The following is a 26,136-nucleotide window of genomic DNA, read 5'->3' as shown; positions in this document are numbered from 1 at the left end:
GGCAGAGGAGGAGCCTGGCCATGCAGGGCAGCCACAGGGGACAGGGCTGCGTGGCCTCCACTGAGCAACGTCCTGCCCAAATCAAGGACAGAAGCTTCTCATTTATTCCTGCACCTTCCAAATGTACACAATTCAATGTAGAAAAATAAAAACAAGGTAAATCTTATAAAACACAAATGTTTACACCAAAACGGTCCAATCACATCACGCTGGAAGATGAGACTGTCCACACAGGCACACAAAGTCCAGAGTTTATTGCTCTCTGCCACAGGAAAAAGTCTCCTCTCAACCGGTATGTACACAGCAGGGAGACGGAGTGCAAAATCGACGAGCGTCGAGATCGTACAGCGTCCACATCTTTACGACAGCGGCCCGCAGAGCAGGGCGTGCAGGGGTGCACGTCCACCGCCCGATGCCCAGCTCCCTCCCATGCGGACAGCTCGGTCAGGTCGACTGAGAAGTCGGACGGGCAGCAGGTGTGGAATTGAGGCAAAAAGAAAAAGCAATGTTCAGAGAACCAAAGGCGTCCCGTGACAGTTCCATCTGCCTGGACAGGAGGTCGTGACCGGCAGCCATGGGCACCGGCCGAGCCACGCCCTCCTCTGGGCTCTGGGCCCCGGCCCCGCCTAGCCTGCCGGGCCACCCGCCTCTTGGGCGTGGGACGGACCTCTTTGAGAGAGTAAAAAGAAAAAGGAAGGGAAAAATATCATAGAAAGAAAGATCTCTCTGAAAACGGTACTTCCCTCGAAGAATAAAGTTAAAAAAAAAAAAAGTGAGTGTGCTCAAGAGATGGTTTTAGGTCTACCTTTCTAAAATCAGAAAGAATGCATTTAGCAAAAGTAAGTTTATCCCTGAGAATCTTAAGCAACATAAGCCATGTTTTAACCTAATATATAACAAAATCTAGAAGATACACATATTCAAAATATTAAAATGTGCTTCAGTAATAAAAAAATGACCTAAGACATGAACACAATCAAAGCAAAATCCTAAAACAATAATTAAGTGGAAGAAAAGGTTCGTGCCAATCTGGACAACAGGCGATAAGTTACCAATCTGATAAACTAAAATGCAATTTCCAATCTGGAACTGATTGTCTTTAGTGGCTGCCATGAGGAGGGAGCCCAAGGACGCTCTTGGCAGCTGGCGGGAGTCCAGCTGCCCCCTCCACTACAGAAAGGCTCGGGCAAGCCCGCAGGACCCCTTGAGCGCTCTGGCCGACCGCGGGGCGTGATGCTTGTCATCTTCCAGAAGGACAACAGAAACCAGTCACAGGCTCAACCCAGGAGAACACAGACGGGGACGGAGGCTGCTGCTCGATGCGGGCTAACCTACGCGGGGCTACGCGAGACGCGGCTGCCGCACGGAAGAAACACGGAACTCCCCACACGTGGGCGTGTCCCAGCGGAGGCGTGGTGGGGACGTGCGGCCGGCCTCAGTCCCCGTCTGCATCCGAGTCCGCGAACTTCAGCTCACACTTGACGTCGAACGGCTTGTCCCTGGCGGAGAGTTCGTCGATCCTCTGCGAGTCCTCCCTGTCGGTGGGCACCTTGCTGGTGATGGTGTCCTGCTCCGTCTCGTAGCCCGTGTCCAGTGCCGGCCTAGGCTGCTCCCCGTTCTGCTGGGAGAAGCTCCCCGGCTCCACCAAGGTCTCCTTCAGGCTCTGCTCGCGGTCACAAAAATCTGACTTGGGCTTCTTCTTCCCGAGCAGCAGGGCCGAGCGGAATTTTAAGCAGTGTCCGGGCAGGTAGCCCTGGTAGCAGTTGTAGAAAAAAAGGCAGAGGAAGAGGACAAAGAATAGGAGGAAGAGGGACATGAGGAGGCGGTTGTCGCTGGGCTTGAGGTACATGGTCTTCTCCGAGTGGAGCTGGGGGACCGTGTTGATGACGATCTTTGGTTCGCAGGCCGTGCTGGTGGGCGCAGGCCTGGGAGCTGCGGTGGCAGCCCTGGGGGAGCTGGCCTGCACGGCTGGGGTCCGGGGAGAGAAGCCCGGGGTGGACGCAGCTGACACTTTTGGGGCAAGCCGACTGCCTTCTGTCTGAACAGCCGGCACGGTGGGCACTGCCAGGGTCCGCGAGACCTGCTTCACCTCCAGCACGTGCTTGGCGACCACCTGGAAGACCGTCTTGTTCCTGACTCGCTCCTCTGACAGGCACTGGTACACCCCACTGTCCCCCTCCGACAGGTTGAAGATGAGCAAGCTTTTTCTGCCCACAAGACCGTACTTGGGGCTCTCGGCCTTCAACACGCCATTCTGGAACTTCCAGAACACCCGGGCCAGGTTGGACTTCTGGGCGCACTGTAGTTCCGCTGTGCCGCCGTGCTTGAAAAAATGCTGCCGGTAACTTTCTTTAACTTTATCTGGAACATTAAAATAAATGTGCACAGCATCAACAACCCTGTTTGCTACCTGACTTCTTTAAAAAATAAGTTAATACCCACAAGATGACACAAGAGCTTCACCCACCGGAGCAAAACGGACTGTTCCAGAACAACTAAGGAGATAAAGACATGCGTGACCAAGAAGCAAAAAGATGAGCCCTGGATGGCAGCCCATGGGGACAAAGAAATCGGAGGCACCTCTGAGCAGCAGAATCCCGTTTCTCACCCCCGAGTCCAGGGAGAAAACATGCCAGGCGGGAGGAGGCTGGGCACCCAGGGCAGGCTGGTGTCTGGTGGCGGCACTTTGAGTCAGACGTGAAAAGCTTCTGTTACTGGCTACGCGGAGAGTCAACCTCTCAGTGCACCGCAGCACCCTCCGCCTACACTCCTTAGTCTGAAGACAGCTGTCGTGCTGGGAGGGGAGGCACAGAACCCAGGGGCAGGTCTGCCTGCAGCACCAAGACCACTGGCAGCGCCGAGGATGGGGCGTCCTGGCCTGATTCCACCCTTCCTCTGGTCATGGCGCCGTTTCCAGATGGCCACAGGCATGGGCACCCCAGGGGGAGCCCCGAGGAAATGCCATCCTGGTCCCCAGCTGCCTGCGGACCACTGTCTCCCGGCTCCTTTCTCCCCAGGCACGGCAGGCCTGGGTTTTGTTTCGCAACCCCGAGCTGAGCAGAAAGAGCAGAGAACAGGAGGGCTGGGGCGCTCCCAGTAAACAGACACGCTCCCAGCGGCACTGCACACTCCCCACAAGGAAGGCGTGGAGACAGACTGCGGAGCCCGCCAAACAACATGGGACCCCTCTTCCGAGAGGAGAGACAAAAGCAAGATGCGCACAGTGTCACAGAACCGAAGCCCCGTGAAATGGCCGGGAGGCCTCGCTGCCCCCGAGGCAGGCGTGAGGGGGAGGAGCCACTCACCAGGGCACGCGGAGGCGTCGCCACTCATGTCCTGGATCAGGCCACTGCAAGACAAGCGGCACTCGTCACTCAACGCACACAGGGGCGTCGCGCGCAGGGGCATCGCGTGCAGGCGCCCCGCCCCGTACCTGCTGGGGCCCTCGGCCTGGTGCAGGGCGACGCAGGCGGCTGCCGGTGGGCTCCAGGCGCAGTAGGGGTCCCGAGCCAGCACGCAGTCCTCGCAGGTGCCATGCTTCGCGCAGAAAGCCACAGGGGCCTGGACCACGCCCAAGTTGGAGCCGGCGTAGATAAACCTCCTGCCCTGCTCGGAGACAGAAATGATGTCAGGCGGTCACAGCCTGGCGGGCTCTGCGCCTCTCCCCCAGCGCATGGAAGCCACGGCGGCACTTCCAGGGATGGGAGAAAGGCCTCCCTCTAGGTGAGGTCTGAGCAAGCTGGACACCTGGGAGGACGCAGGTGAGTGTGGGCGTGACCCTGGAGCAGAACCCTCAGGCTCGGTGCAGGCTCACTGGGCCTTGGGCCCGAGCCCCCTGCCCCACCACCTCCCTGCACATACTTTCTCTGGGGAGGAGACTGTTCTGTCCCCACTCCGGTCCCCTCCAAGCGAGGGGGTGCACTAGCCTGATGCCACAGGCAAGGCGGGCTGCAGGGCACCACCTGCGAAGCCTGACCTCCTCCCGCCAGGCCGTGTGCGCCCCTGGACAGAGTGTGTCACTACAGTGGATCTAGCCGGGGACTGGCCGGCTGGGGATACCAGGCGGTGCTGTGTGAAGGAAACTCGCCTTGCCACACCCGGATGTGCGGGAGGGAGGCACACACAGAGGGGAGCGCAACCGATGGGCCCCCGTGCCCACACTCGGAGCGAGAGCAGACCCGGCCTCCATTCCGGGGTCGCCTGGCTCAGATGGCACTGGCTTCGGGTCCAGCCCTCAGCCCACCGGCACCGCCGTGCCGGACACAGGCAGTCGGCACTGTCAGCCTCGCTGGAACCGAACTCAGCTGGACGGGGCACCCGCCTGGAGCTCAGGGCCCGGTACAGGCTGGCCGCAGGCACGAGGACCCCTCTTCACTCTGCCTGGCATCATCTGTCTCACCTCGACGTCCCAGACAAGCCTTCTGGTTGATATGGCAAGCCTCCCACGTTCACACACTTGGTGTTCTGGAGTCAGACGAGCACACCCTCCTCTCACGGCACAACTGGGTCAGCTTCAGGGTCTAGCTGAGGTTACAGTCGCTGGTGCTGACCCAGACCACAGGCGCAAGGCGTCTGAGGCCCAGATCAGCCTGTGTGAGTGCAGGCGCATGAAAGGGCCCCCACGGGTGGCACCTTCAACGGCAGAGGGGACCGGCCCCATGCCAGCCCATCCCAGCAGCAGGGATGTGGGCACACAAGGCCACCACCCACCATGTTCCTGAGGAGGGTCGAGGCTGATGTGCAGGTCACAGTTCAGGGCATGGCACGTGTGTGGAGGTGTGGAATGTTCCTTGGCGACAAAGGCTGTGCTGGGCACCTTCAAAGGGCCCGCTGGGCCCTGCCAGGGACACTGCAGGTGCTGTGGACACTCACGCAGGGCAGGACAGGGGTCCCTGGGCAGCCAAGGGGAGCCCACCTGACCCCTCACCCCAGCGAGAGGCAGGCAGAGGCTGCGGGGATGGGCAGGACTCCCCCAGGCCTCCCACCCACCCTGCCTGCAGGAGGCTCAGCCCGCCCCGCCTGCCCCAGGCAGGTCCTCCAGTGGGAACGACTGTGGGGCTTTCACACACGCCCACACACCCAGCCCCGCGTGGGCCAGACCCCAGGCACACAGGGCGAGGGAAACGACTGTGGGGCTTTCACACACACCCACACACCCAGCCCCGCGTGGGCCAGACCCCAGGCACACAGGGCGAGGGAAACGACTGTGGGGCTTTCACACACACCCACACACCCAGCCCCGCGTGGGCCAGACCCCAGGCACACAGGGCGAGGGAAACGACTGTGGGGCTTTCACACACACCCACACACCCAGCCCCGCGTGGGCCAGACCCCAGGCACACAGGGCGAGGGAAACGACTGTGGGGCTTTCACACACGCCCACACACCCAGCCCCGAGTGGGCCAGACCCCAGGCACACAGGGCGAGGGAAACGACTGTGGGGCTTTCACACACACCCACACACCCAGCCCCGCGTGGGCCAGACCCCAGGCACACAGTGGGTGGGAAACGACGGGGCTGACTCAGATTACGGCCCAAGGTCATGGCACCAGCACTGTGCCATGCAGACACTACACCCCAGCAGGCACCCTCTGAGAGGCTCCCCCAAACCCACAGCCCCGGCTTGCTCAGGCAAAAGCACCAGATAGCCCCAGACACTGCCGGGTGCCATCCAGGAGCACTGGGCTCACAGGATGCAGGGACAGACTGAGACACTTAAGAGACGTGACGCCCAGATGCAACGCGGACTCCGGCGCCAAGAAGGTCGTGGCTGGAGGCCCAAGTGACCACACACCCAGGACAGCGCTGAACAGCCACTCCTGCTGCCACGGCCACACAGCCAGACATTCCAAGCCTACGCAGCCCCAGGGGAAGCCGTGGAACCCTCAGCAACAGGATGCGTTCCCCCCTCTCCCAGGCAACTCAGTCCTGTCCCCATGAAGCAGAGGCTCTTGTGAGGACAGGCAAGGTGGGTGGTCCAGCAGGACCAGCAAGCGCTTCCCCAAACCCATCAGCTCTCCTTCCTGGGCCTGAGGTCCCTGTCTGACCAGCTGCCTGGTGTGGCCAGGCGACTGAGCTCTGGCCAAGCAGGTGAGCACAGGACTGACCTGTAACTGCCTCCTACACAGGGACTCCCTTCCTCACCTCCTTCCACCTTTGAGGATCAGTCCAGTCCCTACATGTCTGGAAGCCTCCATCAGCCTGGGCCCCTGAGAGACCATGTGGAGCAAAGCCTCATTCTCACCAGTGTCCATACTGGGACCTACTGTTGCTCTAACAGGTACTGCACATTTTGGAGACCTTCTGGATGTCTGCCCCAGTCTGGCTGAGGTGACTGAGCAACATGGCAGCCCCCGAAGGGCATCTGGGTCGGATTCTTTCAACAATGAGGCCAGGTGGGGCCCGGGGAGCTGCTAAAGCACCGACCCTTCAAATCTCCAGGGCTCCCCAAACGTCTGGAGACTGAGAGGCAGAACCAGCACAGACGCCTAGTACCTGGCAGCTTGTACCTGACTCAAGCAATGTCATTTCCTTTCTCTTTCCGGATGGAGGGAGGAAACACTGAAGAGAGGGAAGGTAACCATGTACCAGGACTTTGCCAAAAGTTTGTGGATACAAGGAGGGGAGAGGATGGAAGAGTCTCAAGGGATTTTTGCGAATATGCGCCAGCACGAGAGGGCAACTCTGTTCTTGCTTGGCCAGGCAGGGGCCTCTTCCTCTGTCTGCTGCCTGGGGACCCCACGAGGTAGGTGGGGGCCCCAGCAACAGCCAGCTGCAGGAGGCAGCCCTCTGAAGGGTCAGCGCAGATGTCCACCCGCCCCTGCCCAGGGGCGCTGGAGAGGACTGCAGGTCAAGCCAGAGACTCCCCGCCACCGAGGACGTGGCCCAGTGGGGCAACGCGCCCAGGCTGACGTGCTGGAGCAAGGCTTTAGGAACTGCAGGCAGGAGAGGCAGTGACAGGCGGCGGCTGGCGCTGGGGGCTTGGCAGTCCCAGGGCCAGCGCCAGAAACTGCAAGCACAGCTGAGGGCCGTTAGCTCAGCCGGTCACAGCGCGGGGCCCGTGAGGCCCAGAGGGGGAGACCCCAACACCGACAGGCAAGCGTCCTCTGCCAGTCACAGGGCGGGGCCCTCCCCAGGCTGGCTAACTCCCAGTAGTGAGCCCTCAGCAGGACACCTCTGGGTGGGGGGCCAGGCCCTCCTGGGAGCTTTGCATAGATGAAGAAACTGAGGCACAGAACAAGGTTGGCCTGCTCAAGCTCGCAGCCACCAATGGTGGAGCTGGGGATTAGGGCCACCTGCGCTCTGCTCCTCCGTACTCTGTCCCCAGCTATGGCACGTCCCAAGGCCACCGACCTGAGATGGGATCACGAACTATGGCCTGGTGGCCAAATCCAGGCCCCTGGCCATTTCCATACCTCTGGCCAACCATGAATGGGGTTCGCAGTTATAAATGGTTGAAAAAAAGCCAAATAATATTTTGTGACAAATGAAACCTTTAGGAGGTGCAAAGTACAGTGTCTGCAATCAGGCACGGTCACGTAAGTATGCCCTGGCCACGCTCACTAGGGCTACAGCAGCAGTTAGCAACCACGGCCCAGACCTCACAGCCTCAAAAACTCACTGCCTCTACGAGAAAGGCTTGCCACCCCATGCAGGGAAAGCACCCCGTCAAAGCGGAGAGAGCTCCACAGACGTGATGTGCCATCTTACGGAGTGTCCATGTTGATGACTCAGCTGCAGCCACATCACACCCCATGACGCGGCCTGCAATCTTGCCAAGCTCAGGACACCAGAATGTGTTTCTGGAGGGCACAAGCCCACCTCACTCAGCCCACACACATGCAATGACCACTCTCTGACGTTCTAGCAACTCGGAGAAGAAAGTTGTTACCCAGGCCTGCCTTCCCTCCTTCCCAAACTTTAGATCCCACAGCACATGGGACAGCTTTGTGTGAGACCCCAAGGTCAGCTCATCAGGGCCAGACAGAGGGGCCTGCGGGTGCCTGACTCCAGCTCGGTGACTCCTGGATCACTGGATCACTGCGACTCGCAGCTGCCAAGCAAGGCAGGCCCCTGGCCCAGCCGCCAGGTCACTTTACCTTCTTGGAAGACAGCAGCAGGGTCTGCACTGGCTCTTTGTCCTGGAAAAGCTGGGTCTCCTCGATGATGTGCACGTCGCTGTCCAGGCTGACAGCTTTGTGCAGGGCTCCTCGGTCTGCGAGGTCAAAGGTACAGGTCAACAGTGCAGCCCCGAAGGAGAAGCCGAGGACCATGACCGTGGAGGCCAACATTCTCCTTTCTTCATTCTCTAGTCATCCCTCAACAAGACATTTGGAAAAAGATGATGGTCTTGCAACCCGAAATCAAAAGAAAAAGCCTTTGGAAAAATAAACAACTGAAGAAAACAATCAGACACTCAAGTGTTATGGGCTATTTCACTTTTTTTATGAAAAACATTCCACTGTTGACTCCACAACAGCCCTTCATCAACACAGTCGACATTACAGCATTTGAACATCATGCATAAGGTGACTCCCAAGTTCTGCCAGCCCTGGGGGTGTCATCCAGGAGGGCCCAGGCGGACAGGGGGCAAGCACAAGCGAGGTCAGCTGGGAGGCAGGCCATGGGGCCTTGCTAGCCACCGTGGCTCCTGGTCCCCATTCTCTGTTTCAGAAGTGCTTGTCTCAGAGTCCTCCGGCCAAGGGGAGACATGCCCATATGGCATGTCAGGGCACATCTCAAACCCAGCTCCTCGGCAGGGGACCAGGGATGTGGTCTCTGCCAGTGGGTAGGAAACACCGGGCTGCTGCAGCCCTCCCAGGCCAGCTCTCACACCCGCCCTGCATGGGCTATCACCCGCCAGCCCAGCCCAGCCCAGCCCAGCCCTGGGCCGGCACTTGCGCTTCTCACAAGAGTCCAGGTGGCCTGGTGGTCACCCAGACCTGAAAGCCACCACATGTGATGACCTCTCAGAATCCCTTTCATACTCTGAACAATCTGCTTGGGTCACCTCAAGGGAGACTTCCAATCCACTTCTAAAAGATTATTTGGACTTTCTTATTTTCCTAGCAAGACACAGACACATGACCTCTGTCGAGCCTTCAGAACCCACCTGTGCTGACGAACATGACATCATAGATGGTCCCGTCCAGGGCCTGGGTCCTGTCCACCACGATCTGAGTGTAGTTGACATCTTTTTTGATTAGCCTGGGCCTGTTGTCTATAGGGGTTACTGAGTCATCCATCAGAGGGTGGTCTTTGACAAACTGCAGCGTTTTGTCCGGTAAATGCAAAGAGCTGGTGTAGTTGGCTGCCCGTGCCTCACTGTCGATGCACTGCAGGGAACAAAGCCACCGGCTGCTGTGTGCATGTCCCCCACCAACCCAGCACGGCGCCGCCACACACACCTCGGGCCTTCCCAAGGTGTGAAACCTGGGAGCCACACAGGGACTTCTTGAAAGGAGGGCCACCAGTGGATAACAGAGGTGGTCTTTTCCCCAGGACCGAAGACACTGTTATAGAGTGTATCCATAAGACAGAATTACATTTCATTATACATAATCAGTGGAGGAATTTTTATCTACTTATAAACGAAAACTTCTGATCAAGCTTCTGAAATTGAAAAACAGATCACTTACTTGTAGTGTTTCCATGAGAAGAGAAGAATGCTAAACACTGCTAAAAACAGTCCAATTATAAATAGAAAAAAGATAGAGTGTGCAGGATTCCTTTTCTGTCCCAGCTCCCTGACGTGCTTAAACCAAAATCCGTGGCCAGAAGTGAACACGTAACTTAAGAGAATGCACAGAAGGAGCAATGACGTGTCGGGGACAGATGCCCCACAGAGGGGACCAGGACACTCCTCTGACAGTCTCGCAGGCTGCCTCATGAGTGGGCACGAAGCAGCCTAGAAACCTGCACTAACTGCAACACAAAATTCATTATTTCCAGGAGGAAGAAACATGACTCCTGTTGACCGGTGGGCAGAGGGCTCGGCCGAGGAGTCGTGTGTTCCTCAGCGGAAAACTAAAAAGGAAATAGACCAAACTGTGCTACGCAAAGTCAATTCCGCAACAGTCCGTGCCAGCGGCATGCCTTCCTGTCTGGGCAGCAGGCAGCGTGACTGTTCCATAACACGCAAGAGAGAAGAACACAGAAAAAGGGCGAGCTGTGCTCACTGGCTCCCCCAGCCCCACAGACACCAGCTCACCGTGGAGAAGCCCCGGCACCCGCCCAGCGCAAGAGGCCCGGCATGGCCAGGCACCCAGGCTGTGAGGAGGCTCCAGCCCCTGAACCAAGTCTCATGCTCTGGGCCTTGGAGGGGCAGAATGATCACCACCCCAGGCCCCGGGCCCCACTCACCGCTCCGGGCCGCGGCCTGGGCACCGGGCCGCTGTAGCGCACCCACTTGGTGTGGGACTGCTCCACCGTGGCACTCTGCATGTACTTCCCTTGGGAGAAGACCTCCTCCACCCTGGACAGGCTGTAGGCGCACACCGCCGACAGCCCCACGTTGTTCCTGGCGGGGGAGGGAGGCATCGTGACTGCCAGGCGGGCGCGAGAGCGGTGGGGCACAGCCCCCGCCCAGACACTTACAGCTGTGGGGTGAAGAGTGCATAGAACACAGGCACCTTCAGGCCCGGGGCCCTGAGCACAAAGACGTCCTGTAGCACGTTGAAGATCAGGCTGCTGTCCGGCTGGGAGCAGATCAGTCTGGCCTTCAGGAAAGAGGTCCACTTCTTCTGTAAGGTCCTCAGGCCTCCCTGGTCCCCCTGAAGCCCCAGTGACAAGATGTGGTGTGAGGAGAGAGAACCCGTGAGCAGGCCCTAAACACAGCGGTGCAGGCCCACCTCCCCGGCACAGCACTGCCCGAGCCAGCTAGGACAGGGTGCATACACTGGGCCCCAGCCTACTTCCCAGTTCCAGCTGGGGACAGAGAACTTCCCCAGATTAAAACACAAAACAAAACAGACAAAAACTCTCTCGCTGAAAGCTCAGTCGATTCCACTAAAACAGCATGGCTCACCTCGGCCCCACAGTGCAGAGGTGAGCCTCCATGCCCACGTTTCTGCCCTCCGCCCTGCGGTGCGTGGGGCTTGCCGGACACTTGCCGGGACAATGAACACACTTGGGCTGGGTGGGCAGTGGGCAGCCCCCTCCCACCGGACGGCAACCGGCCCTGCAGCCCATCTTGGGCAAGCGCATGGACCTCCCCTCAGGGACTGAGTCCTCACGCCCTTCCACCCAGATGACCTCTGCAGTGCCTTGGACCTACGAGGTTCTTCCTTCACACTCGCCAGTGACCTGACAGTTGAGAGACAATCATAAGAGACGGCTGTGTGTGGTCGAGAGAAACATTGAACTATGAAATCTGAACGTAGAAGAATATATTAGTAACATCGAAGTCCTTACTTATTTTGGGCATAATGAAAATGCCTCCTCCTTGTCTCTACTGTGATCACAGTCCTTTTTACATAAATGACTTCGTTTTCTTCCTCGATGCTTTACCAAAGAATAGTTTCTAGCATGTCTCTGGTCATTTGTCCCATCTGGCTTTCGGGTGTCAGGGGGCAGAGGAAGGGCCCTACTCATGGGGCAGATGGGGGCTGTGCTCAAATGGCCTCTGCCCAGGAATTCTAACAACTGTGAGAAAGAAAGGACGAGGATTCGAAGGGAGGCCTGACGTGCGCCTAAGACCTGCGGAGCCTTAGGGGGCGAGAGGCATGCTGCGCTGGGCCTCCCTGACCCTGCTCACAGAAACGCCCAGAGCCAGGTAACACGCCAAGATCAAGGCAGGTCTGAGCCCGGCTTCCTGGTGGCTGCACAGCTGCAGAAGCAGAGGAGAGCTTGAGCCCCGCTGCCCAGCACTGCCCTGAGGGAGCTTCCTGCCTGCACAGAGCCCCGGCCTGCAGTGCCCACCCCACCGCGCCCAGCACCAGCCTGCCCTGCACGTCTGCACTTTGCTGAGACGCTCTCCTGGTCTGCAAGACAGGGAGTGTGGCAGCCACGGGTCAGGGGGCACGTGGAGGAGTCGGTCAGTGACCCTGGCTAGAGAAGATCTGGTGGGTGCAAAGCACCCACTTTCTCCCTCGGCTGTTAAAGGAGAGATGTCCAAAGCACCTGCTTCATGTGCCGTAGGCAGGGTATTCTTGCTTCTGTAATGTCCTCGTGGTGACCACTACACAAGAAGGCCACGCAGCAACTGCACGTCTGACAATTTCTATGAGGGACGTGTGTCCACTGGCTCCACGCTGAGCAGCCAGTGTGGCAACAGCTGTTCTGTCTCATGTGGTTTCCCATGGTTTACCTAAGGCCTGTCCCATCTCATAGAGAAACTGCCACCTGGGCCACCTTAAGATTTCCTAAAATCAACCCCCAAAGCCATTCTCCTGTGCTGAGCACTGTGCCTACAGTTGGTTATTTTAAAAGCATCCTCCTTCCCCTATTATGCACTTCAAACTGCTCTGACAAAGTGTAGTGCCAGTTCTCTCTCTTACCCTTAAGCAATCAGTTAATGTTTCACTCTTAGGTTAAGACAGCCAAAAGTGAAAACTCCAACTCTGCTAGAACCTGATGAAAACCTTTCACAAAATCTAGCTTTTTATAATCTAGGGGAGGTTTGAGGAACAAACAAAACCAAATCTCCTAAGAACATCGAGCCAGTGGTTTACACATAGAAGGTCCAGCATCCCCTTGGTCCTCAAAAAAGCCACCAGAATCCCCCAGAAAGGAAGGCTAGGCGCCACACAGGCCCATGGAGAGTGATATCTGTGGCACAGGGCAGTGAGGTGCAAGGCGAAGTGACATTTCAGAGGAAGGTCAGAGGTGACCAATCTTCCGAGCACACCGTGGCATGGCAGAGCCGAGTGGAGGCAGAGGCGCGGCGCCCACCTTGCACACCCTTGCTATCCGTGGCAGCACCAGCCGGAACACAAACTCGTACTCCACAGACACCTCCGTGAAGAAGAAGTAGACCTTGTCATCCTCTCCATCGGCACCGTCTGAGCTTTTTCGGATCACATCGGCAAAGACGAAGCTAGGCTCTGTGGGGAAAGGACACCAGATTATCCCTGTGCACAGCGCTGTGTGGCTGCCCGTTACCCACAGGGTCACCAGGCCGGCCAGCACTGCCTTGGGGGCCTGGCGGCTTCCCTGCAAGGATGTCTGATGTGTGCATGTGCCACACCTCAACCACAAACTCTAGGGTCCAGGGACGATGGCTACTCTGAGCCCGAACAGTGCCTGCCCTTCCTCCCCCCCGCTCAAAGAGGTGCATCTGATGGGTGGTTCTGCTGCACGTCCACCACAGGCCCACCCTGAGCACCCATGCTGGGCCTCCCGACTGGCAAGCACTCTGGGAATGCAGGGAACCAGGCATACCAGCCTTGGAAACCTACTGTAGGATAGGCGCTTGCTGGTTTAAACGACGTGCCTGAAATAAATAAACCATCAGATTTTGGTGCCCCGAGACTCTAGCTCTTGGCTGCCCCACCCTGAGGCGCCAGCTGTCCTGAATCCCAGGCCTCGGGATCTGCCCCCAGATGAAGAGGCTCTAAACCCCAGGGCTCTGCTGGTTGGCGCCCACCCACAAGAAAAGCCCCCATGAACAGCCACAAGCCCTCTGCATGCAGGAGTCGGGCGTCAGACATGTGCTGTCCGGCAGTGACACGGGACCCAGATCCCAGCCACCCATGTGCTGGAGGCTGGACACAAAGGAGGTACCGACACCCATGTCACGTCACACTTTAGCATCACGCTGGAAATGACATCGTGGCCCTATCTAGTAAGTCTGAGTTCACCGTGCACCATCAGAGTCTACTTCCATGAAAGTCTCAGATTCGTTTGCAGAGAGGGCGTGGGACTGGGGCTGGGGAGAAGCTGTCCTAAAACGGTACCTTGTTAGCAGAGAAGAAAACAAACAAGGTGCCACTCCGGCTGTGGACTCTGAGCAGTTCCAGAAACGTCCCCACCACACCGGGGCTGACACTAGCTCGGGGACCCGCAGGGCTGGGAGGCAGCAAAAGGAGAGACACGCCTCCAGCCAGCCGCTCTGCTTACCGTTGAGCCAGGGGATTGCATACTCCGTTCGCAGGGGACTGTGGGAAGAGTTTCGGGAGATGATGGGTTCGCTTCCCAGAAAATTATACGATGTCCCAGAATAAAGTTCTCCATCTGCAGAGGCCCCGGGGAAAGAGGAAAAGGAAACCAGCCTCTTAGGATGCGGCACAAACACTGGGACAAATGCTCAGCATGTTGTTCTTTATAACCTAGTTAAGCCACCTGCCACCAGAGAGCACCAACGACGGTACCCCAACTTCCGGCGTGCACACGTCTGCTTCCTGACTCTCCTGTTTTCCTTTGATGTGGATAATTTTATGTCTACGTCCAGCTGCATTTTATGAGCCACTGGGTAATACCTGAACACAAGCAGGTAATTCCCGCATCCAGGAAAATGCTAAGGGATACAGCAGCGCGTGCCGAGGCCACAGCCTGGATGGCGAGGGGCGAGGCCACCGTGGGCCGCACGCTTGGGCACACACCTCCCCCGCAAGCAGGAGCATCCACTCGACACGCCTGGTCACCCCGACGGCGTGCACCAGGGAGGGTGTAGAGCAGTGATCTCCGGTGGTGCCTGGGCACTGGTGCGAGTGAATCCAAAAGCCCTTGCTGAAGGTCCATGCAGAGCCACACGCACCCTTTGCAAGGACAGCTGGCATCAAAACAGAGCCATGGAGACAGCACTGAGAAGGAAGACGACCGAGGGTCCCGCTTTGGCATGCCCCCCAATCCTCGGGCTGATGGAAGCTGAGGGCATGACTCACCAACCATGACGGACGTGTAGCTGTGCGCTGGGTCAAAGGGACACCTTCCTTTGCCATCCTCATTTTTCCCCAGAAATTTAAAGGATATTAAGCTCTGCGGTTGAATAAAAAGAACATGCACCATAAGATGGCTGAATCTCCACAGGGATCATGCGTCTGTGAACATTCATTTTGCGGGTTTGGCACCACTCTGAGGGCAAGAGCAAACGGGTGTCCCGTCCCACGAATCTTGCCCTCCGGAGCTGTGCCTGGCGTCACTCAGCTTGGGTCTGGATGCCAGCACCTCGGTGCCCTTGACACCCTTGCCAAGCTTTAAGACCTCGAAGCCTCAGTTTACCCATCTATAAAATGGAGCTGGCAGTGCTGATGGCTGCAGCCAGGTGAGCCGCATGCAGGACGTGCTCCATAAGTGACCCAAAGCCCATGTGCAGAATCTTGGTGCCATCCAGGGGCGTTCCAGGCAGTGGGGAGAACCAGACGATCCAATAAACAATAACAGAAACACAAAGGCAAAAGGCAGCAGGATCCCTCACCCCGCCACCACCAAAGAGCATTCCAGGTGGATCAACAACCTGGACCCTGACAATGGAGCCGAGGCGCTAGAGGAAAGTGTGGGCAAGCGTTGCAGTCCTAGGGCATCTTCATCTGACAAGAAAGCCCAAACCCATGTCAGCAAAAAATGCATGGAGCCACCGGCAGAAAGAACTAGGACACTCTCATCCAGGGAAACAACATGACAGCAGGTGGCAAATTGGGAAAAATGCCTACAAAGTGACAGATGAGGTGTTTCTGTCCCTGAGCACGTGACAAGTGTGTACAAATGAGTGAGAAAGAGGCTCCCAGCAGAAAGACGGGCAAAACCCAGCCAGGGACAGAAGTGGAAGCCCATCAGGACAGCACAGACAGGAAGATAAGACAGGCAAGCCTGCCGCAAAGCCAGGGAGCACATGGAGAATGACGGGGGACTGTCACTGCATCTAGCAGCCTGGAGCTGCACGAGGGGTGCTGCCATGAGGGGGCTAGCTAGGACACCCCAGAGGCAGAGCAGGAGGGCTCACTGCGGACGATGGCCATGGCTGACATCCCTAACAGGCCGGGTTAAACAGCCCACTGCACAGGTTGTCACCTGTGAGGTCAGAGAGTATGAACCGGTAGACAATAGACCCCACTTGATATGATCCACTTACTATACCTTAAGAGGCTGTCTGGGGGCTACTGCACAAATCTAACAGGGGCTGGGGATCAGACGGTATTGGGGAATTACTGTACATGATGTGAGACACCATGATGAGACTGGAGTTATGCAGGAAAATGTCACTGTTCTTAGGGAATGCTTGGAAGGCATTTGGGAGTCATAGGTCAGCGTTCAGCAAGCAAACACACATTCACACACAGACACATGTGCATATACATTCCCAACTGTGTGATCTAGGTTGCTAGTATACATGTGAGTGATTGAATTTTCAGTAGGTGTGAAAATTTTTATTGACAGTATTAGGGGGCCGGGCGTGGTGGCTCATGCCTGTAATCCTAGCACTCCGGGAGGCTGAGGCAGGAGGATCACTCAAGGTCAGGAGTTCCAAACCAGCCTGAGCAAGAGCGAGACCCCGTCTCTACTAAAAATAGAAAGAAATTAATTGGCCAACTAATATATATAGAAAAAATTAGCCAGGCATGGTGGCACATGCCTGTAGTCCCAGCTACTCGGAGGCTGAGGCAGGAGGATCACTTGAGCCCAGGAGTTTGAGGTTGCTGTGAGCTAGGCTGACGATGCCACAGCACTCTAGCCAAGGCAACAGAGTGAGACTCTGTCTCAAAAAAAAAAAAAAAAAAAGTATTAGGGAACATTACAGGTCTAGATTTAAACCAAATATATTTTACGATACAATCCCCTTATCTCAACAACGGACATACCTATGGAATGCAGGTTTAAATGAGAGTACTTGAAGCTTCCTATTAAGTAGAATTTAGCTAGAAAAATCCTTTTTGTTAAAATTTAATTTTATTATTTTTTTTGAGACAGAGTCTCGCTTTGTTGCCCAGGCTAGAGTGAGTGCCGTGGCGTCAGCCTAGCTCACAGCAACCTCAAACTCCTGGGCTCAAGCGATCCTCCTGCCTCAGCCTCCCGAGTAGCTGGGACTACAGGCATGCGCCACCATGCCCGGCTAATTTTTTCTATATATATTAGTTGGCCAATTAATTTCTTTCTATTTATAGTAGAGACGGGGTCTCGCTCTTGCTCAGGCTGGTTTCGAACTCCTGACCTCGAGTGATCCGCCCGCCTCGGCCTCCTGGAGAGCTAGGATTACAGGTATGAGCCACCGCGCCTGGCCTAAAAAAATCCTTTGATGTGCAAAATGTTTCTGGCATAACTTCACTTTTCTTTTTTTTTTTGCACTGCAGCAAGAAGAAACCTCTGTCTTTGCAGACAGAGGCGGCACCAGCCCCGAGTCACCGTCACACAGACACGCCGGCACAGCAGCGCCCGTGCTCAGACTGCACCCCAAATCCTGTGCCAGTGCCAGGTTTCCTAAGCAAGTTTCTAACGGGCTCGTTATCATATGTCATTTATCTCTGACTCAAGGTTGGAAAATATTTTTTTAATTCCAATTAATTTAGGGTTCGAGCTTAATTTAGGGTTCAAACTAAGCTTTTCACTGCAGCATATTTTATATTTGTCAGGTGCTCACTAAACCCAGGGATACTTAACACAAAATGTGCTTCGTTTTCAATCCCTGCATGACGTATTTAAAACTCTCCTCTCTGTTACCGAATTGCTCGTCAGATGACCTGGCTAAAAAGAACTCTCCCAGCGGATGCTGCAATCTAATCCCTCTCTTCGTCTGACTGTGAGGCATGGGGAAGGGCCCTCATGCGGGGGAGGCGCTGGACGCATTGGGCAGAGTCAGGGAGGGGACACTGTGAGGGACAGGCGGGCCCCACCCCCCAAGCAGCTCGGCGCACTCACTGCGGCCCTCAGCGTGGGTGCAGGGCGGCAGCTGCGCAGGCGCGGCCACACCGAACGGCGGGGCCCACGGCCAGGTGCAGACACACAGAAGCACCAGCCAAGCACACGCAATCCACGCTGAGTCCTGACTTTTCCCACCTGACCCAGACCGCATCGCAGCCAGGCCTTCCTCACTTTCTAGAATGTTCTCCCACCGCGTGTCCTGCACCAGTGGTTACCGGTCCCCGGAGCCCTGTCCCAGGCCCTACGCTCGGCCATGGACGCCAGGGCCTGGAGCAGCGGAATGGAGCCTGTGCTCCTGAGCACAGCGGAGAGACCTGGGGAGGCCGGGCCGCCCGCCCTCACACGCCGGCCCTGAGACGGCCCTGCTGTCCTTCGGGGTGGAGACCACTCTGTGCCTGCCTGGGGCTTCTCTGCTTCAGCCGCTGCCCAGGCTGGCGCAAGCACACTCGCCACGGACAGGCCCGCCGGCCTTACCAGGCGGTCGCAGGTGGGCTGGAACGCGTTGGTCCCACACACGTACAGGGCCTCGGAGCCGAGCGGCTGCAGGACACGGATGTAGTTGAGGCACTCCGTCTGCGAGGGGAGAGCACAGTCAGCGCGCGGCCGGGCACCGCCGCCCGCCCCTTCTGGAGTACAGCCCCGGTCGCCGGCACAGCTCCCACCCGGGCCGCTGCCCACGCACGTCCGTGCGCCTTCGTGGCCTGTGCTGTCACCCCACCCCGGCACGCCGCTTTGCCGCCTGTGGCCTGGCGAGGCCTGATCGCACCCTGGGCAGACCTAAACCTCCGCTGTCTGAGCGATTTTACCTCTGTGTGCCCACAAGCCGTGCAGGCGCCTGGCGAATGCTCGGCTCAGGTGTGGCGGCTGATATGAGCACGAGAACTACCTCGAACCCTGCTGAGGACACCCTACGGAAAACCCACTGTACTCCGCCCCGACACGCAGGCCGTGCATCTCGCTGCCAGGCTGTCGGAGGCGCCCACGGCAGGGGCGTCCCTCTACCTTCCCGCAGACGCCCCCGCCTCCCACCGACGGACAGGCACGCAGGCGAGACGCTGCCTCTCGGCCCCTGCCAAGGTGGCCAGCGACTGCTGAAATTGCCATAACCCAGCTGTCTCAGGAACGCTGGGCTCCTGCGGTCTGAGAACCTGCCCGCCCCAGGTGGGACAGGACACCTCACTGTGGCCAGCGAACCCAGGGCTCCCCGAAGGCACCCCACCCACACTGAGGTGTGGAAGGGAGGAACATTTGCCAAAAATCCAAAACCCCAGCAACCCCTCTATGCCTTAAGGCCATTTACCAGTGAGTGCCGAAAACTGATTCCTATAGTCAAAGGTTCAGGACGTTTGGACAAATTCAATTCGTATAAACCTCAAACACTGTTTTCTCAAAGGCCTGCTATGTGTGGCACTTGCTGAGAGACCCGCTCCCTGCCTCTCTGGGACGGAAGGGAGAAGCTGCCGACGCGCCCACAGGGCCGGGACGAAATCTGGCCCGCGCTTCAGAAGTCGTGGCATTCAGGAGATTAAAACAGCTAAGACATACTCGTGTGGGATTTTTTGGAGGTTAGAAATTACCTGTTTTGATTTCCCCTTTTCCGCGCATTTTGCTTTTTTATCTTCTGAGACCTTCCAGTATACCTGTGGGAGGAATGAGTCCATTTCAGCACACGCGCCCTTTTAAGAAGAGCCACTGCCATAGAACACACACAGTTTAAAAGCACACGACAGAGTTTATGGCCCGGAGGGTCCTCCCGAGATGACCGGCTCTCAGGCTGCAGAGGTGGTTCTCGGGACAGGAGCACCGCGCGTGCCAGCGCGGCCTTACCCTGGAACCAGCCGGCCCAGAGCGGCTCCCAAATTCCCACCATTCAGCACAGAATAGCAAAAATGAAACTATTGAAAGTTGAGAGAATTAAATTATCGGTCAAAAACCTAAACCATAAGTACTGTCAGACATCTAAGTGGGCTTTTTCATCCATTCAAAAGTGACTGTGGAGTCCAGTTTAAAAATCAGTCGCGCCGTTCTCTCAGCCAGAGGACGGTCCCGAGAGCCGTGCTCCGCGGGCTGGAAGCGGCAGACACGCTCGCTGAGGTCAAGCTCCGCCTGGAGGGCCAGGCTCCGGCCACAGCCCCCTTCCAACCAGGCAGATCCACGGATAGAAACCGTCAGGTGGCAGGGGCCCTCCAAAGTCCTCGTGGGATGGAAAGTGCCAGAAGGTTACAGGGAGAGACCACAAAGGCATCCACAGCCCTGCCTCAGCTTCCCCCACACTCCCCACCCCTGTCAGTGACATTCCATAACTGAGAAAAATCCATCTTTCCCAGCCCAGAGGTTCACAGCAGGCCAGGAAGCACTTGGGTGAGGGCCGTGAGGGCTCAGGAGCCCACGTGGGCACTTTCTAGACCGACTGCACGCCGATGGGGTGTACTTTCACAGACACGAAAGTCGGGGTTAGCACCCAGGAAAGCAGAACAAGGTCCTGTTTAGAACAACAATTTCCTCCAGAAACTAAAATGCACACGATTTCATCATCAACTTACATGAAATGCATAAGGACAAGGAAATGGAAACTTAAAGGCCTTGATCACGTGTGCAGGGGTGGTCACTCACCCTTGGCTGGTCCCTTTATTCTTTTTTCTTTTTAGTATGAGAGCCCTGCAGCCTTCCCCGACCCCAAGGGACCACCGTGATGCCATTAATTGAGCAATGGCTGCTCTCCCTGAACACCCACGAGGCCGGCGCACAAACAGGCTGCCCACATGTCCCCAAGAGCGCCAGCCTGTGCGGTCAGGAAGGAGACTTAACAGACACTGGAGAGCACAGGGCTGAGCAAGGTGAGACCACAGCATCCTTTTTGCTCAAAGGCCTCAGTGTGAAAGATTCTGTTTGCAAAGGAAAGTGCTCAGAGCTCGTCTATGTGTCAAACAGAAATTAAGAAACAAGCTAGACCCTAGAAATTAAAAAATAGATTCAGGGCAGAAAACGTACAACATGAGCTTGGAACAGACTGACTCCAAGGAACAAGAAAACTGCCCAAACCACCATGACCCAAAGAAGCTGACACTGGCCAAGGATGAAATAGTATTTAACTCTCACAACTCAAAGCACGTAAGATATGTTTACACCCATGAGTTCACTGTGATACTAAAATTCAAACAATCAAGGCACTCACTGTTGCCCTGTAGAGGGGCAACTAACTTGCTGCTAACTCATCATTCTGAAAATCGGTAGCGAAGGCAAAGATTTCAGCAGCTGTCCTGCTCTGCCAAGGGAAGGGGCCCCCGCAGCTGGCATCTCCCCTCATGGATGGTTCCAGCGCACCAGCGAGGACAGGATCTCACGTTTTGCGAGCTGCAAGGGGATGTGGTCCAGACTTGGAAGGGCAAGGGCCGCAGAGGCTGAGGAGGAGGAAGGCCAGTTGCCTCGCACACCCGGAGTGGGTGAGCCTCGGGCCTGACACCCAGTGGAGGATGCCCAGAAGACAGGCGAGACACACCGTGAGGACTCAGGGCACACGGACGGGCTGTGCAGAGTGGTTTTCTCGGAAAGTAAACTGAGGCTGGCTCCTAGAAATGGAGGCTGAACGGACAGGGGTCAGGATTTGCCTCGGCGCCCCTGGAGGTGGCGGACGCAGTGGGCAGGGCTGGACGCCTGGCCCTGGCCTTACGGAAGCCGCGGGTACAGGGCTCGCGATGCCACTGTCTCTGCTCAGGGGCATGCTGGAGATTTCTCCATAATAAAAAGTTCGAAAATAAAAGATGAAAAGAGAGTGGTCCTGGTGAGCTGCCAGCAGACAGATGGGGCCGCGTGGTCCGGGAGCCACGAGGAGGCGCCAGGTGGCGAGCCCTCGGCCTGGCACGGGTAGGAGAGGGCGAGCCCTCGGCCTGGCACGGGCAGGAGAGGCTGATCCCTCGGCAGGCTCCCGGGAGCGGGACGCAGGCGTACCTCGTGCTGCTTCTCAGAGACGTTGAGTGCGCTCACTGCAAAGACTGCTTCCCGGGCGCCGACGTACAGGGTGTCCGCATCTTCGCTCAGCAGCAGGGCCGAGTAGTTGTAGATGCCCGGCTCATGGAACTGCGCCAGATGCACCTCTGCGGGACATGAGGGCAGGGTCAGAGCACGGAAAGGGAGAGAACAGGCCAGGAGTGTTCTTAAGCTGCACCCCTCCTGCGCCGTCTCGGTCACAGCGCGCACGCCTGGCGCAGCCACATCTAGAGGGCCGCGCACCGCCGCGTCCCCTGCTGGGCAGCAGAGGCCAGCCCCAGTTGACTCCAGAGCCAGGCACCCCTGGAGCAGACCCGCAACGCAGCCACCAGGCATGCGTGGGACCCGCTCACAGCCAGAGCACCAGAACCCCGAGCGCGCGCCTGACCTCCCCCCCACCGCCTCCGGTCCCACCGAGTTCCAGACCAGCACTCCCAGATGCCTGCTGAGTGGCGCCCACCAGCTGCCCACCCGGCTCTGGCTTATGTGTCTTTAATCACCCACAGTGTAGGTGCATCAAGGACATAATGATTTAGGCCAGGCGTGGTGGCTCACGCCTGTAATCCTAGCACAGTGGGAGGCCGAGGCGGGAAGATACTTGAGCTCAGGAGTTCAAGACCAGCCTTAGCAAGAGCGAGACCCCTGTCTCAACTATAAATAGAAAGAAATTAATTGGCCAACTAAAAATATATAGAGAAAAAATTAGCCAGGCATGGTGGCACATGCCTGTAGTCCTAGGTACTTGGGAGGTTGAGGCAGGAAGATCGCTTGAGCCCAGGAGTTTGAGGTTGCAGTGAGCGAGGCTGACACCACAACACTCTAGCCCAGGCAAGAGAGTGAGACTTTGTCTCAAAAAAAAAAGGGGGGGGGGAATATAATGATTTAGCATTTTCTTACTCAGTAAAAACATGTTTTACTTCAAAACCTTTCAAAGAATCAATTTTGGAGAATATATGCATCAAACCAAGCAATTTTCAGTGATCACCACAAATATACAGAACAGAGAAACAAGTGACATTATTTTGCTTATTAGGTAGTTGCCTCAATAGCTATAGCTACTTAGGAATGGGAGGAGTTGACTAATAGATGCTCAGGAATAACATAAACGCATCTGCATTATTTTCTGCTTTTCAACTGTCCTGGCATCAATTTGAGCGTGTTGAACTTGGCTTTCCATATATCACCAAGAGTCAGCTTTATTTAAGAGCCGGGCATTAATGCTTCCTGTCTCACTAATTTTCCAGCATGGGAGAGATGCACTCAGGGGCTGCGGGTCCTCTCCGTGCACCTCTGGCCTGTCTCCCTGCCCAAGGCGGCACGCGGCTGTTTGTGCAAGCAACACCTTGCTCAGGACCTAGTATTTAAGCTCTCAAAGCACCGAGCCGGAAAGACTGGGAGTCCCAAGACACACCTCCCAAGAGAGGAACTAAGTGAAGCAAAAACTAGACAGCGAGTAAAGCCATGGCACGAAGCTCAGCCGCGAGTCACTGTCCTTCTCCACGACTGGGGGCGGACGCTCCACAGCGGCCAGAGCACGCCTCAAACAGCGGCGGGTACAGGGAGGTAAGCTTCCTCTCAAGGGCTCCAGTGCAGAAACCAGGTTAGGGGCCTGAACAAGCCTTGTTGAATGCTTCTGGTTATTAAAACCTCTTTTTAGAGCAGCCACCTAGGCCTGTCTGCCCAGACAAAGTTCTAGGAGCAGAGAATGCAGCAGATAAAATGCCAGTGGGGTCCCAGCTCCATCCTCATGCCACCAGCACCTGCACAAGCTTTAGTGCTCACCTCTGTGCTCCCAGGTGATCCGGGGTATGGGTGCAAATGCCACTGCCATCCCAAACACCACCATGAGGGCCGTGAGCAGCCCCCCGACGGGGGCGCACATCCTTATCGGGGAGGGTGGCCACGCAGGGCTTCAGCAGCGAAGGCTCAGGGTCAGCAGGCGGCCAGCGTGCGTGTTCCCACAGATGCTGCTCAGCACCCCAGGACCGGGGCCGGCAGCATGGCCCGCAGCTGGTGAGCGGCGGGGTCCCCACGAATCCACATTTCCCGCTCGGTAGGTGAGGAGAGGCCACTCTCACCACTGCAACATCAAAGGCCCCTTGCTGCTGCTTTGCGGCCTCAGAGAAATGCTGGAAGGAAATGAAAAGGCAGTCAAGACATGTGGAGGGTGACAGGCCTGCTTCTTGTTGCTCAATGTCCCCCTCCACCCTGCCCTGCCACCTCCCCCGCAGAGCCACCTGCTGGGAGCACACGCTGGCTGGGGCACGGAGGCTCTTAGGAGGGACAGAGGAGCAAAGCCAGGAGCCACCAGGAATCAGTGCTTCCCAGCCCCCAGCTGGAACGAAGGACAGACACAGGGACGGGACCCAGGGGTGGGCTGTGGGGCACCCAGCAGACACGAGCGCCTGAGGTCTGCCCAGCTTCCTTCCTGCATGGCTGCCGCGTCCAGCTGGTAGTGAGATGGACGTGAAGGGAACGGAGAACCGGTTGCAGTTTCCCTCAGAGCCTTTGCCTTCCTCGTTCCAGCAACACCAGCGCGGAAACAGCTGGGACCGGCGGCTGCAGAGCTGCCACGCCCAGGCCGACACACTCACGGGCACACGGGGCCAGCGCCCGGGGAACTGGGCAGCCAGTGTCTCAGCGACACACTTCTTCTTAGTTAAAAACCAATTTGGGGGGATGAACAGAGAATGGATAAAAGAGGCAACCAAGTCAGCCTAGCACAAGGATGACGGCGAGTCCAAGTGGTGGGCATGTAGGTGCTCATTTTAAATTCTTTTCAACTTTGCGGCATGTGTAAAAAAATCTTATAACGAAATGTCAGAAAAAGTTTTTTTTAAAAAAATAAATGAAAACCACAACAAAACTGAGTTGGGTGGAAAAACCAGGAACTATATAGCACGGCAAGGCCGCCCTAGGTGCGGACCGCAGGGAAAGCATCCTGCAGCCCAAACCCCGTGCAGGAGAGCGCTCCCGCCACTCAGGCAGAACGGCCCCAGTCCGGAGACCACCGCGGGCCCCGGCCTGTGAACGGGCAGACCAGACATCCCCACGGCAAGGCGAGCCGCAGCCACACCCAGGACGCAGCGCGCGGACAGCGCAGTGAAGGAGGCGAGCTTCGGTGTGGCGCCAGGCGGCCGCCCAGGGGCTGGCACCTCGCTGTGGGTGCAGGGCAGGCCGCCCTGTAGGGCGGGGCCCACATCGATCTGAGGACAGCCGCACTCGGTTCGTCGTGAAGATGCCCCAAGCGGCACCTTAGTGACCACGCCCTTTCACGTCACGGGGCTGCAAGACGTCACCGGAGCACCCGTGCGGGGCTCTGGGTCCCTGCCCCTCTTCTGCCCAGGAGGCCTGTGAGGGACGTGGAAGCCGCGCCCTGGGCTCCAGTTCTGATACTCTCTGTCCCAGTGCCACAGCCCAGCGCAGCTGGGACGGAGCCTCGTGCTGCTTCCAGCCGCTCCTGGGTTCCATGTCCCCACCTCGAAAAGCACCGGCAGTCAGAGCCCGGCTCCCCCAGCTCCAGCCCCCACACCGAATTTTTGGGAGGTGCTGCGGCAAGGCCACAGGCACCTCTGGGACGTGCCTCTGCCTGTCCCTCTCCACCGTCGCCACACTCGCCACACTCCCCTCCATCCTGACCTCTCCAACAGCCTCCCAGCCCCTCACCTGGCCCTGTTCTTGCCATCTGGCCGGAGACAGCTGGCTTCCTGCCCCAGCATCCATGCCCTCCATTCTCAGAAAGAATCCTGTGCTACTTGGGTTGGCCTTGTGCCCAGCTCACCACATCTCCCAGCTTCTCTGGTAGCAGTTCTGGTCAAAGAACTGCAAGCAGAATTTATTAGACAGAAGTTCCAGGAAAGTTCCTTAAAGGAGGCTGACTCAGCTAGGAATTGCATTTTTGCCCTCAGCTCTTCCTCCTTGCTGCCTGGAACTAGAATTTGATGGCTAGAGCTCTGGCAGCCACCTTGTGAACATGATGGTAAGGATCTCATTCTAACAACAGCCAAGTGGAAACCCACAAGATTCTGTGACTCTGACAACATAGTGGAGACTTTGCACCTGCTTTCTGCTGTCTATTCCAGACTTATTGATAAACTGTTGATCTCTTTAAATTACTTGTTTTCAGATTTTTGTTATCAACAGAGACAATTTCAAACTGATAAAACCTGCCTACAATCCATTCACCACACAGGAGCAGTGGCTAGAGTAATGCTCTCACCACAAATTAGATACGTCCTTTCCCCACATGAACTGTGTCAACACCCCTGCCACCACTCAGAATAAAACCCGCATTTTCATCATGGCCAGCGGGGCTGTGGGCCGTCCGCGCCACCTCCGTCCATGCTCTCCCTTTCT

General features: G+C 57.0%; 1 protein-coding gene across 8 annotated transcripts in view; it reads right to left on the bottom strand.

Annotated features, from left to right (window-relative positions):
• SEMA4D (semaphorin 4D) overlaps nt 1-26,136 on the bottom strand; it is a 118,015-nt gene that overhangs the window by 14,469 nt on the left and 77,410 nt on the right. For 5 of the 8 annotated variants that reach the window (XM_012773790.2, XM_012773792.3, XM_076008465.1 and 2 more), the window contains 14 exons: nt 23,563-23,909; nt 21,742-21,887; nt 19,371-19,433; nt 18,268-18,366; nt 14,823-14,916; nt 14,059-14,172; nt 12,892-13,043; nt 10,597-10,772; nt 10,363-10,519; nt 9,113-9,335; nt 8,100-8,215; nt 3,434-3,606; nt 3,306-3,349; nt 85-2,361 (listed from right to left, as the gene is read on the bottom strand). In XM_012773790.2, coding sequence (XP_012629244.1) covers nt 1,436-2,361; nt 3,306-3,349; nt 3,434-3,606; nt 8,100-8,215; nt 9,113-9,335; nt 10,363-10,519; nt 10,597-10,772; nt 12,892-13,043; nt 14,059-14,172; nt 14,823-14,916; nt 18,268-18,366; nt 19,371-19,433; nt 21,742-21,887; nt 23,563-23,662 — 2,583 coding nt within the window. In that variant the 5' untranslated portion in view covers nt 23,663-23,909 and the 3' untranslated portion in view covers nt 85-1,435. Of the gene's footprint in view, nt 1-84; nt 2,362-3,305; nt 3,350-3,433; nt 3,607-8,099; nt 8,216-9,112; nt 9,336-10,362; nt 10,520-10,596; nt 10,773-12,891; nt 13,044-14,058; nt 14,173-14,822; nt 14,917-18,267; nt 18,367-19,370; nt 19,434-21,741; nt 21,888-23,562; nt 23,910-26,136 lie in introns of those variants that run through there. The other 3 variants (XR_012922048.1, XM_076008467.1, XM_076008468.1) reach the window with 1 other exon arrangement.

The sequence above is a fragment of the Microcebus murinus genome, chromosome 12, assembly GCF_040939455.1.
Source record: "Microcebus murinus isolate Inina chromosome 12, M.murinus_Inina_mat1.0, whole genome shotgun sequence".
Taxonomy (NCBI): Eukaryota; Metazoa; Chordata; class Mammalia; order Primates; family Cheirogaleidae; genus Microcebus; species Microcebus murinus.
The sequence above is the reverse complement of the archived record's forward strand: the minus strand, read 5'-3'. Positions and strand labels throughout refer to the sequence as shown.